General features: G+C 42.6%; 1 protein-coding gene and 1 long non-coding RNA gene across 7 annotated transcripts in view; one reads left to right on the top strand and one right to left on the bottom strand.

Moving 5' to 3' along the window:
* The first annotated feature begins 4,675 nt into the window (after window positions 1–4,675).
* Window positions 4,676–8,762, top strand: LOC310690917. Its single transcript, XR_014518283.1, has 2 exons — window positions 4,676–6,658; window positions 6,690–8,762. It is a non-coding gene; the product is annotated as an uncharacterized lncRNA (long non-coding RNA).
* The window catches only part of PLXDC1 (plexin domain containing 1), a 66,337-nt gene continuing 61,259 nt past the window's right edge, over window positions 8,255–13,332 (bottom strand). For 5 of the 6 annotated variants that reach the window (XM_083469961.1, XM_083469964.1, XM_083469965.1 and 2 more), the window contains one exon: window positions 8,255–12,762. In XM_083469961.1, coding sequence (XP_083326087.1) covers window positions 12,652–12,762 — 111 coding nt within the window. In that variant the 3' untranslated portion in view covers window positions 8,255–12,651. The remainder of the gene's footprint in view (window positions 12,763–13,332) is intronic. The other variant, XM_083469962.1, reaches the window with a different exon arrangement.

Genomic DNA, 13,332 nt, shown 5'->3' with positions numbered 1-13,332 from the left:
ACACACATACACACACACACACACACACACATATATATATATATATATATATATATATATATATATATATATATATATATATGAGCATGAGGGGCAAGGGAGCACGGCAGGATGTTGAAAGCCCCTCATGCTACCTATTACGTGTAAAAGGGTCTCTTCCAGCAGCAGCAGCAGCAAAAAATCCTCTGCATTTCTATTGCTGGCTGGCTGTGCACAGGTGACAACTTGAATAAAATATCGGGGCTGGTGAGCCCCACACCACATAATCACATGTTGTGGTGCATGCACACTATTTGAATGGCATTGCCCATTTAACTGGGGGGGGGGGCGCCTGCTGGTCCTCTCAAATAGCTTTTTTTTTGGCAGGGGTGAAGGAACCTCAGGCCCCTAGGGCTGTAGTGTCAGTCTGTGTGTGTGGATTGGGACTGCACCGACTGTTGCCACACCATTTGCCTTTTGGGGCTGTCCGAAAAGAGTCTGTGTAAATAGCTTGTACACACTTTATTGTGCAGGATTCATATACGCGTATAACTTCACTCACCTGGAGGCACCCTCCCTTCATTTGGCTTTCGTATTAAATTTTCTCTTTCACAGGTTCTTAATTGCATTCTATACACATCACAAGATTTATTTTAATCCTGCTACAGTCTTTAAGCTTGTACGGTTATTACCTATATATTCAACAAATTTACTCCATTCCTTTTTGAATTTTGTTTCCTCTTGGTTACAGATCTTGTGGGTCAGTTTTGCTAATTTTACATATTCAACCATTTTTGTCTCCATTAGTATTGGTATTTCCTGAGTTTTCCATTTTTGGGCTACTAAGATTCTGGTGTGAAAAAATAAAGACATCTTCAACAGGCACCAGGAAGATGACAGTGTCATTGCCAGGCAGGCTTCCCTGGGGGGAGAGAGTAGTCCACTGTTGGGGGCCCCATAGAGAATGTTTTATTTACAACATTTATATACCACCCAATAACTTAACGCTCTCTGGGTAGTGAACAATACAATACAAGCAGTAAAATATTATTATTTTTAAGCAAGCCAGTGAACATTGACAGCAGGCTCTCTTTTTATGCACTTGATAATGTAGGCTCTGTTCATGTACATAGGAACCCTGCAAAAAACTGGGGCCATTATGAATACAGAAACGGCGTTCATACATTTAAAACACAGTCCCCCATAAAGAATCCTGGGAACTGTAGTTTGTGAAGGGTGCTGGGAATGGTAACAGGTAAACTGCAGTTCCCAAGATTCTTCTGGGTTGTGTGTTGCTTTAAATGTGTCTACACAGCCAGAGTTTGCATCCGAACAACTTCATAATGTCAGTTACAGATAGGTAGCCGTGTTGGTCTGCCATAGTCAAAATAAAAAAATCCTTCCAGTAGCACCTTAAAGACCAACTAAGTTAGTTCTTGGTATGAGCTTTCGTGTGCATGCACACTTCTTCAGATACCTGAAGAAGTGTGCATGCACAGGGAAGCTCATACCAAGAACTAACTTAGTTGGTCTTTAAGGTGCTACTGGAAGGAATTTTTTTATTTTCATAATGTCAGTCATTTTTCTAAATTTAAGATGATTGAGTGAGGAATATGGGCAGAGGATGTGATCATGGGCCCCCTTCCCTGCATTCGCTAAATATATGAAAAGGGCTTGTGTCTTGTTGCTACGTTTGAGGTCATTTGCAGATGCCCATCCCTGCTTCATACCACTGACCCCAGACTTCTTATCAAATCATAGCAATCACCAAAGTAAAAGCTGCCAATTTTTTTAAAAAAGTTTTTTATTAGGCATTTCAACATAACATTTTATCAAAAATACATCATCCTCATTCCCCCCCCATTTCCCCCCTCCCCAAAAAAGGAAAAACCCATCCTTTCACACCCTCCCAGACTTCCCTCAGTTCCTCTCTCTGGTTTCTCAGCACGTTATTCTCTGCATGTTATAAAATTGTAAAAATCCTTGATTGTTCTATCAATATGTTACCAATTAAAAATTTGTGTATGTTTATTCAAAACCTGCCAAGGAGTCCAGTTCATTTTGTTGTTTCTTTAGGTACTTTGTAAAAGGATCCCATTCTTCTTTAAAGTCACAGTTGTCTTTATCACGTAGTTTGTGTGTTAATTTCGCCAATTCCGCATAGTCCATCAGTTTCTCCTGCCACAGTTCTTTGGTCCAAAGCTGCCAACTTTGAGCAAAAGCTTGTCTAAAACAGGAAAGGTTCGCCTGCCTCCTGAGACACTACGGTAGCAAACATCTTGCAAATCTGTTTAGAGATGGAATTCCACAATTTCCACTTCATGACAGAGAAGGGCCTGCATCTTATTCCCTGATATGTTACCTTTTCAACAGGAGGAATCTGGAGGAAGGCTTTGCCAGCGAGAGCTTAAAAGATAAGGCGATTTTATTTTATTTTATTTGTAGGAGAGAAGGCACTCTTTGGTACAGTTGGCTAGGATGTTCTGTGACTGGGATGGAAAACTTGTGGCCCTCAGCTTGATTTCATACAGTCTTTGGTCTAATTTCATGCAGGTGGCAAGGAGAGGGGAAATGGGAGGGATTGGAGAGTTTGGCAGAGAGAAAGAGGCAATTGAGCGGCCAGTGGATCACACTTTAAATAACTTCACTTCCTGTGATGCCTTGAAGAAAAGTCATGAGAGTTAGAACAATTTTTTCTGTGGCATAGATTTGGAGAATGTTCATAATACTTCATCTACCCAACAATTTGCATTGCAGTTTAAAGTGGATGTCTTAAAAAAACACCACTAGAGGTCTCTTCTAACTCAGAATTATGTTAGATCCAGAGGAGGGGAAGTCAAGTAGCTAAATACAAGCCTAACTTTTGCAGATGGAAGTATTTACATATGCAAGACTGGGTATCCCCTTTCACTTTATGTTCAGCAAACAACCCCTGCCTAATATTTCCTAGCTGGTCTTCTGGGGGGGGGGGGATGAATGGATGCACCACATACTAAACTCTCCAAAATACTTGGCTCACTATCTTGGTGTCACAAATTGCCTTTTGAAAAAATATGTTTATATATTTTGTTACTGTTTTTGCAAACAATCCAGGCAAATTACTCCTCTGATCTTCCAGGAGAAATAGCGTACAGTATACATAAACTGACCTAGAACTAGGGCAGGGAAAACCTCTGTTGCGGTTGCCAAGTGACAGTTTGTTATATCTCATTGGCTCACTGCTTGCAGCCACTACTTCAAAAAAAGAAGTGGAATATTACCATATTATTTAATTCTGTAAACAAGTTCAGCAGATGTTTCCATCTTTCAGTTATGAAAATTGGAAGAATGTGACTTGGGTTCTTACATGTATTAAATAAATGCCAACCTTTACTGATGTATTGGGAGTCCCTGCTTTCTAACTCATGTTGTGCCCCTCAAGTGATAAGACCATTCCTGCAATGCTGTTGCTAGGAGTTAGGGACTTTGGTCTTCTTGTCTGCACAGAAGATTCTGTGGCTAGTTTTTTTGAGGGGGTGTTGGTCCATGTTTACAGTGTTTTTGACTTTTGATTATATTCTTTATCTGGTCCCCTCTTACATGAGAAGTTGGGTGATTCTGGGGCAACTGAGCCGGCCACTGAATTTGTCCTTCCCAACGCCAATTTCTGTTTGTTTTGAGAAACATAACACAGATGCCTGAAATTGGCAAAGGAGCATAGGAGACTATTAGCAGACACATGCCTTATTTCTGGCTAGCAGGAATGGGAAGGGTTCAGCTAGCCAACCCTCTGTGTGATTGTTTATTTCACTGCAAGCTCACTAACTGTGAAGTCATTGCATGCAATAAACACCCACCACACTTTCCTACATGGTGACATGCATTCATTTTCCTTACTTTTATTTATAATTTTTAGATCCTTACTTTCTTCCATCATGGAATGAATTTAAGGTGCTGTTCACAGCGTTGCAGGACCAGGCATCGGACTTCCCATACCCCAACCCATATAAATAAGAGACCAATCAGACTGGGTTTTGGGTGAAAACAGGCCACAACTTTATTGAATACAGATGAAAGATGTTTAGCTTGGGCATGGGGCAATCTAAATACTTTCCGCCTGCCTGCTGGAAGTGACGCGTGGTCAATCCCGGTGGAAGTTCCTAAGACTTACATCCAATAGGATGACCCCCGCAGGGGAGTGCCTTTGGCCCTGCCCCCCCCCCCGCCCTGCCCCCCCTGTTACTATGCTATGTATTTTGGTGTTTTTACATTGTAAACCATCCTGTGATCCTCGGCTAAAGGCTGATATATATATATATATATATATATATATATATATATATATATATATATATATGCAGGTTTTGGTGTCTTCGGGTGTCTTCCCGTGTAAGAGTTGGGGTGTCTAGGCGACGTTTCGACGAGGTCTCACTCGTCATCTTCAGGCTGGTGCTTTCGGCTTCTTGTTACTGGAACAGAACTCTTGTTACTCTGTTCCAGTAACAAGAAGCCGAAAGCACCAGCCTGAAGATGACGAGTGAGACCTCGTCGAAACGTCGCCTAGACACCCCAACTCTTACACGGGAAGACACCCGAAGACACCAAAACCTGCATTCCTGTACCCGTGAAAATCTACGAAAGCATATATATATATATATATATATCCCCACAGCACTTCAAATTTTAGGATTAAATACTTTATTTCAGCTCTTCTGATCTTCCTAGTCCTGATGGAGTTCTTTTTGATGTGCTTGGCTCCTTTGGAAGAGCAGCATAATTAATTAATTAATTAATTAATTAATTAATTGCATGTTTAAAAATTGCTCCATTGCTTTTTTGTTCCATTGACTGTACTTCTTGGCTTGTATCTTTAATAAAATTCCTGCAAGGTTTTTTTTGTTTGATGTCTTACTGTATTTTAATATGTTGGAAGTTGCCCAGAGTGGTTAAGGCAACCCAGTAAGATGGGTGGCGTAAAAATAATACACCATCATCATCATTTACTTTATCTTTGCAATAAACAGTAGGATTGTGGCCTGTTTTCCAGGTCTTTGTGCACTGCTTCCTTTGCCAAAGCCTCTTTAAGTCAGAGACCTTTGAACAGAAGATTAAAATATGGACGATGTTAGCAATGGCACGCTTACTGCAGGGTTTCCTTATCACTACACAAATCTATAAAACCAACATACACAGCTAGGCAGGAATCAGAGGCATATTGGCATACAACCCTGTCCAAGAGGATGAAACCCAGGAGCCGGCCTGAAAATAATAATATCAGTTTTGTTTTGGGAGATAAGAATTTCCCCATTTATTGTCGTTTCCCCTTATCTAAACAACCCAGGGATGAGTTTTTGTATATCTATGTCCATGTGCACAAGTAACCAGATGTGAGGAAAAGGGGAGAAAAATGAGTATGATAGCACATTACGGCACCTATCTTTTAAAGAACAATACTCACTGTCTCTTGAGACTTGCGACTTTGAGTTCCTGTTTTGAGGACAACATGGAGTTTTCCCTCAAACCCCCCCCCCCGCCGCCCTTGCAGGCCTCCAGCCATTCTCCCATGAAGCCGGTTTTCTCCTAGCTAGGCTCCAAGAATGGAAATAAACTCAGGAGGAACATAACCGAGGGAGGAAGAAGACTGGATGCATGGAACGTGGTGGGTAGCAGATGAGTTCAGCAACCCCCTGTTTTGCATGCTGCTTTTACAGTTGAAATTGTCCCTACCTCCACCCCCCTTTACCAGGTGTGCACACAGGTGACCTGTGTTTAAAGACACAGTCTTTTGCTGCTGGGTCTCATTCTGCTCCCCGTCAGTCACAAAGCAAAGGAAAAGATTCCTCGCCGTTTACCAATGTGACCTGAATGAATGACTCTTTATTTGGTCAACCATCGGCCATAGCAATAAAACAACAATACGATATACAAAGACTAGAAATAAAAAGTCAGTTATATAAAATACATTTTAGGGTTTTGAATCAATAGTCAAATAGTGGATCTTATTTTGATTCACTGGCAGGATTTGAATAAACTTTCACAATTTCATCTGAGTAACAGATATTTCAGATAAATTATAAGGGATTTTATTTTTGTGTAGGAAAAGCATGATACGATAAATAAAATAAATAACTCAGCAGAGGGGGAGTTGAGGCAAGTCCAGAGGAGGGGAGGGAGAATAATTGTAAATAACATGATGAATGAGATTTGTATCATTTCATTCTTTGTTGTAAAATTCAATAAATATTCCAAAACAAGCAAGCAAACAAAAAACCTTGCAGACTTTGCTGTCACCTGCTCATTTTGATCTGCCAAGAGAAAGGACACTGTGGCAGTGGCTGGGAGACCCGGAATGGAGAATAAAAGAGGGGTGAGAATCTCATTCTTCAAATCTTTGTAAAGAGTGCAAGCCAGAAGGGCATGTGCCACAGATTCCGTACTGCCATCTCCACAGGGACATAAGCGTTTTGTGTGTGGAATCTGTTGGAATCGTCCCTCAAGTACAGTCAAGGGCAATACATTCAATCTTGCGAGAGTAAAAGTACGTCTATATTTTAGAATTGCTTGGTTATGCAGATAGGGTGCCAGAGAGTCAAAATGGGAATAGTCACACCATGGGCAAACTTTCCATATTGTGGCCAATTTGTTCTGATGCTCGATATCATTTAGGTGCTGACAAATTAGACAGTTCGCTTTACCCAAAGTGAGTAGCTGTTGTGGTGATAAACCACAAGAGTGAGGTTTTGATGTGACCTATGAAACAATCAGGGGTTACAAAGGCAAAACCAAAACAGATAAAACACACAGCTTTAAAAAATTGTGAAATTGGTCTATTGTCCCAGCCTTTCCCCGCTCTTTTTTTTTTTGATGGAGTGAATGAGATATGAGAGAATGCCCCTGCGAAGCTGATGTAAATAACAGAAGCTTGCACTCTATTTGATGCACACATGCACAACTCCAAGTGTGAAATGTGGACCATTTATAAATACGCCATGTCCAACTCCTTGAAAGATTCCATCAACGGTGTCTCCGAAAAAAATCACACATTACTTGGGAAGACAGGCGAACTAATGCCAGTGTACTGGAAGAAGCAAAAATTACCAGTGTCAAAGCAATAATTCTTCAACATCAACTTCGTTGGACTGGTCATGTGCAAATACCTGATTATCGTCTTCCAAAGCAACTACTCTATTCCAAACTTAAAAATGGACAGTGTGATGCTGGTGGTCAACAAAAGAGGTTTAAAGACTCATTCAAGGCAATCTAAAAAATGTAGTATAAACACCAACAACTGGGAAATACTGGCCTGCGAGAGCTCCAATTGGAGAACAGCCTTTACCAAAGGTGTTGTGAACTTTGAAGACGCTCAAACTCAGGACAAAAGGGAGAAACGTGCTAAGAGGAAGGCACGCTTGGCAAACCCTCACCTTGATCAACTCCCACCTGGAAACCTATGTCCCCACTGTGGAAGGATGTGTGGATCCAGAATTGGCCTCCATGGTCACTTACAGACTCACTGTTAAAACCGTGTTTATGGAAGACAATCTTACTCGCCAAAGAAGAAGAAAAGAAGTGTGGGAATCCCTGGACAGAGCAATGGGGTTTTCCTTTTTTGGGGGGGGGGAGAGGAAGCCACATGTGTGTCCTCAAGGTGTAGACTTGCATGGCTAGGGTTGCACTAACAGTTGCCACAGAAGGTGGTGTGTGAGAGAGAATGTAAAAGGTAAAGGGACCCCTGACCATTAGGTCCAGTCGTGACCGACTCTGGGGTTGCGGCGCTCATCTCACTTTATTAGCTGAGGGAGCCGGCGTACAGCTTCCGGGTCATGTGGCCAGCATGACTAAGCCACTTCTGGTGAACCAGAGCAGCACACGGAAACGCCATTTACCTTCCCACGGGAGCTCACCCTGTCGTGGGGATTCGAACCGCCGACCTTCTGATCGGCAAGTCCTAGGCTCTGTGGTTTAACCCACAGCGCCACCCGCTGAAATCTAAATTTTAGCTTAATTACAGCTTCCCCTTTATAGCCTTCCAAAAATGGGAGCTAAGGGGGCTGTCAACAACAACAAACAAAAAGTTTGAGAGGCTGGGTCCCTTCTGTTCCCCTGTAATTTGAGCATTGCAGCAGGCAGGTGATGGGTGAGACAAGGAATTAACTTAGAAATCACTCTCCAAAGTGGACCATGGTGATCAGGTGTGCACTGGATACATGTATTGTTTTGCTTTTAAAAACCACCATATGGGCGAATCACAACAATGAAAATTCTTCAATTTAACACACATCAGTCATGATCTTTGCTCTTTTTTTATTCTGAAAACCAAAGCAATTCCCAAAAGTACAATTAATATTTTATATTATATATTAGTATCAACACTGCATTCCATGCAGACAATCCGTTCCAGACATCTTGCCACAAGCTTTTCCACCCCACGCTCCTCAACATTGAATTATGTTGTAAATTCAAGTATACAAGAAAGAAAAGAAAGGCTTTGCATTGTTATGAGAGATAATGAATTTGGTGCTCAGATCTTATTTGCTGTGGACATGAACTGAATGGGTCATTTGACTTACAGGAAGCGCTTGCATGGTTTTCATTTTATTTTACAGAATTAGATGTGGTCAACACATCTAAAACCTGCAATTCCACACGTAGATTCTTTACCCAGCCATGAACTTCCAACAGGTACATGGAGACAGCAGTGATTTTCAGGCCAGCATTGAGACCTGAAATGTCAGCCCAGGACACACAGTGTCTGTTTTTATAGTTCTAATGCAGTACTGAAATGCCCCAAAAATGCTTTGTTATAGAATGCATGTCTATATTGGAGAGTGGAAGAACTACATCTCAAGTTGTGCTTCTCTTTATTAAAAGCCTTTCCCCCTACTCTTTGGATATTTCTACACTGGGCATTATATCTACAGAAAAGCTACACTTTCTTCACTGCCTTTTTTAGGGCATCTGTACGACCCTATGAACCAACTAAACAACCACCTTTCATGTTCAGCTTCCTTTCCCCACTCAGAGCTCAGAAAACCCAACTTTTTAAAATTCAGTGGAACAGTTGCACAATTCCCCCAGGTGTACATAGCTTGTCACACCGCTATTCTGGCCAACTATGGTCTTTATAGATGGCTTCAGCCATTTTCTTCTCTATGGTCTGTTTCTACTTTCTTGAAATCAACCCTTATAACTTTTTTTCTCTTCTTGCCCTAAATTGCAGCAGGGGAGGGAATCATGATCAGGAATGTCGTGAAGGAGAAGGGTTTACAGTGGTACCTCAGGTTACATACGCTTCAGGTTACATACGCTTCAGGTTACAGACTCCGCTAACCCAGAAATATTACCTCAGGTTAAGAACTTTGCTTCAGGATGAGAACAGAAACCGTGCTCCAGCAGCATGGCATCAGCAGGAGGCCCCTTTAGCTAAAGTGGTGCTTCAGGTTAAGAATTGTTTCAGATTAAGAATGGACCTCCGGAACGAATTAAGTACTTAACCCGAGGTACCACTGTATTTAATCCTTCCCTCACCCACAGACTGTGTACATACTCTCATTTACTCTGCTTCCATTGTTTGGGAACTGGCATACACAAGACATTATCCGCAATCCATATCCTATCCTGCATCAATCCTGCCATTTCTTATGACTTACTGCATTTTGATCAAACCAGCTTTGAACCGAATTGAGGAAAAGAAAGACCCACCTGTAGTTTTATGCTGGCAATCTCTACGCGGTCGCAATGGTCCTGGTCAATATGCACACACTCACATATCTGAGGCTGAAAAAAGGGAAAGGGGCCTGCTCTCTTGACTACAGAGTTTGAGAAGTCCTGGCTCTGAAAGCACAATGCCATTCCACTTACAGCTCGAAACAGAACAGCAGTGGTTGTCTGCTACTAAAAACTGTCCACGTCCGGAAGAAGCCTTTATGACTGTGGTCCACCTTTTGCATAAGAGTGATCGGTGAACAAATATAAGATCCTATTTGTTTGTTTGTTTCAGGGATCTCTTCTTTGCCGCCACCCCACTCTCCATACAGCACACCAGTGGTTGTGATAAATAGGCTAGCATATAATGTATTTTTTGCTCTATAAGACTCACCTTTTCCCTCCTAAAAAGTAAGGGGAAAGGTGTGCGCGTCTTATGGAGCAGGCTGCGCAGCTATCCCAGAAGCCAGAACAGCAAGAGGGATTGCTGCTTTCACTGTGCAGCGATCCCTCTTGCTGTTCTGGCTTCTGAGATTCAGAATATTTTTCTTCTTGTTTTTCTCCTCCAAAAACTAGGTGCGTCTTGTGGTCTGGTGCGTCTTCTAGAGCGAAAAATACGGTACATACTGTCCTGAAAAAGTTCCACTGGGATGCATTGCTGGACTGTGTTGCATCTTATGCATGCGTTTTTACTTTTCTTAAAATAAAAATAAAAAGTCAGGTCAGGGAGAAAACGCCACAACCCTGGTAATAGCCCCATTTATACTCTGCCTGCATCTATATCTCTACACGGTTATAGAATTATACAAAATCAGTTACGTACTATACATTAGATAATTAGCTCCTGAGGAAACCCCTGGGACAGATAGGCTCAGCCTGGATACGGAATGAAGCAACAACACCCATAGATGCATAAGTTTAGGAGACATGTCTAATAATAATAATAATAATAATAATAATAATAATAATAATAATCCCTCTCGGTGCTTTTTCTCTCTTTCTCCAACCAAGGCAGCCCGGCTGCTGTGGTGCTCTTTGTGCCTGTTTTTATTTTTATTTTATTTTACCCCAGACCATATGCAGAAATGGCAAAGTACAATGTTTTAGTTTTAAACCAGCCTTCGCCCTCCAGATGTTTGGGACGTTGCCTCCTATCAGCCCCAGCTGTGCTGCCTGGGATTGATGCGAGGTCTGACCCAGCACACCTGGAAGGTTGGAGAAGCCTGCTTTGAACTCTCAGAGCCAAACTCCTTGTTACCTTCTGCATGGCAGTTTACCGACACACATCTCTTCCCTGAGTTTCCCGGTAACTTTAAAGCAGGCGTATCATGCAGTGAGTGTCAACATGCTGCCAGTACTTTCCCGCCTCCCTGGACAGGGCAGTCGATATATGCCGGGAGAGCAGCAAACACAGAATGTGATGGAGTCACATCGCTTGTCCTCAAAATATTACCTGAAGAAATGGGATAAGAAGTGTGGGTCATCGCGGTCTCCCTGCATTGCTGTAACAGGTGAGCTAGCCCTTAGGATACGTGCAAAATTTGCTCAGGCACATATTTCTCTTGTGGCCATACAGATATGCTCGCAATAACTTCAACATCAAAATACTTGTTACAGTCTGACTTTAAATGTGGTCCCCCCCCCAGGAGGGAGCTGGAGCTAGTGGGAAAATCTGGGACTGGCAACCATGCCTCGCATCACATAGTGTTGTATCCAAATTAGATTGGCGGTGGGAGGGATTGTCCAGTAGCAGCACTTTCAGGAATGTGTACTAGAATTTTACAAGTACATTTTATCACCCTAACCCACTGGGAAAACATATGGGGTAACCATCATACAAGATAAAGAGGACAGAACAGGAATGTCACCGTTTCCAAGAAAAAATAAGCTCTATATGTGCCACGAGACTCCCTTGAAAAAGACCAGGTCTTGCTTCCTAACTAAAATCTGATTGTTAGTAGGATCAGACAGACTGGGCAGAGAGAATCTGCTTTAATTCCCTCCGTTCCCTTCACTGAGATAAGGTAGACCTTTCTCCTTCTCATTCATAAAGTACTAATGAAACCAATGACTAGAACTCGCTCTTTAAAAAACACCCAGAAAAAGAAAGCTAAGTCATATAGCCAATTGTGAGGTGGAGTTGGTAATTCACAGCAGAAATAAGACAAACCATATTATTGTTTTCAGGGTCTGAGGCCAAGTTTGATACGTATTTTTTCCTCTGGCTGGGGTGATTACTGTCAATTGCAAGACCTCCTTAATTAATGCTTTCTTTCTCGTGGCTCAAATTTATACCGCCATTACCGATAAATATGAAGGTGGCATTTCAGGCCCAGATTAAGCTCCCCACAAGCCACAAATGTCAAGCGCTGCATCCCGCAAGTGCTGCAATGACACTGAGATATTTGAGGCAGACCAACTTGTTCCATGCTAACTATAATCCGTAAGCATCTCTCAAGGGTTTATTCAGAAGGCAAACGTCAATCTCTCCCACCAGAAGCCTAGATTTCCCTCTACCCTAACCTTTCTTTGGACAGTTTAATGTATTTGCTTTCCCACCGTCTTTTAAAAATTATGCGTAATACCCTCCATAACACACAGAGGCAAAAAAAGCATCTTCTTTACCATACGGCTCAGGTGCCTGAGAAAAGCAGGAAGAGTGTGGACTTAGACTTCTTCTCCCTGGCACTGAAATCAGCCGTGGATGGCTACACCTGAAAACAACCAATATGAAGTGGGCTTCTCTGCAATAAAAGCTTCGACTCCATTGTAACTTTCCCCGCTAAACCACCCAGAGCCACACGCCAAACCTGCCTGCCTTTTGGGTCCTCCTGTATCCATTTTCAATTCTTTTTGGGGGGTCTTTTTAGGTGTTTACTTTCCCCTTTTTGCTATTTCTTCAGTTGTGCTCATCGTGAAACAAACGGGAAACGGGAGGTGACGTTTTAAAGGTGCGAGAGCAATTAAAAAAAGAAGACGACGCATTCTTCAGCATTGATCCGCTTCGACGAAACCCTCCTTCTCGTGGCCAGATGGCTCCACTTCGGTGTACATTGAGTGGTTTCTGAACTTCATGGCAGGCCACTGGTGCGGTCTCTGCTGTGGCGTGAAGAAAAGAAGGGCGTCAGTATGTGAAAAGGGTTGGCTGTCACGATTTGCACACGTACACACTTTACATCAGCTTTCCTAAAGTTGCGTGTTTCTGGACCCCAGTTCCCATCAGTCCCCACCAAGCATAGCCAGTGATCAGGGATGATGGGAGATACAGTCCAAAACATCTGGAGTGTAATGACCTCTGGCAGTCTATCAAGCCATGATAAGAAGTAATGACTCTCCGGCAGTTTTAGGTACGTTTATTTACAAAAAGACACATCCAGAGCACGGCCTCTCGCCTGCTCGCATTTATGATAGTTGGTCAGTCTGAAATTTCACCCCTCCCACAGCAGGAAGGATGGCAAACTCCCGCCTTTCCCCTCTTGCCCTTCCGTTGCCCTCTGATCTTATGCAGTCACCTAGAACGAGGACTGAGAGGCTGGCCTGCCCCCTCCCCACTTCCACTCAACACAGACTCAGACCTCTGCTTATCTGCTGATTGCCTAGCAATGCTCTGCCTGTCTTCCAACTCTCCCTCTTCTTGAGAGCTAACAGAGTCTTCCCTGGGAAAGGGGG

This window comes from Podarcis liolepis, assembly GCF_965112155.1.
Source record: "Podarcis liolepis genome assembly, chromosome: 13".
NCBI classification, from domain to species: domain Eukaryota; kingdom Metazoa; phylum Chordata; class Lepidosauria; order Squamata; family Lacertidae; genus Podarcis; species Podarcis liolepis.
The sequence above is the reverse complement of the archived record's forward strand: the minus strand, read 5'-3'. Positions and strand labels throughout refer to the sequence as shown.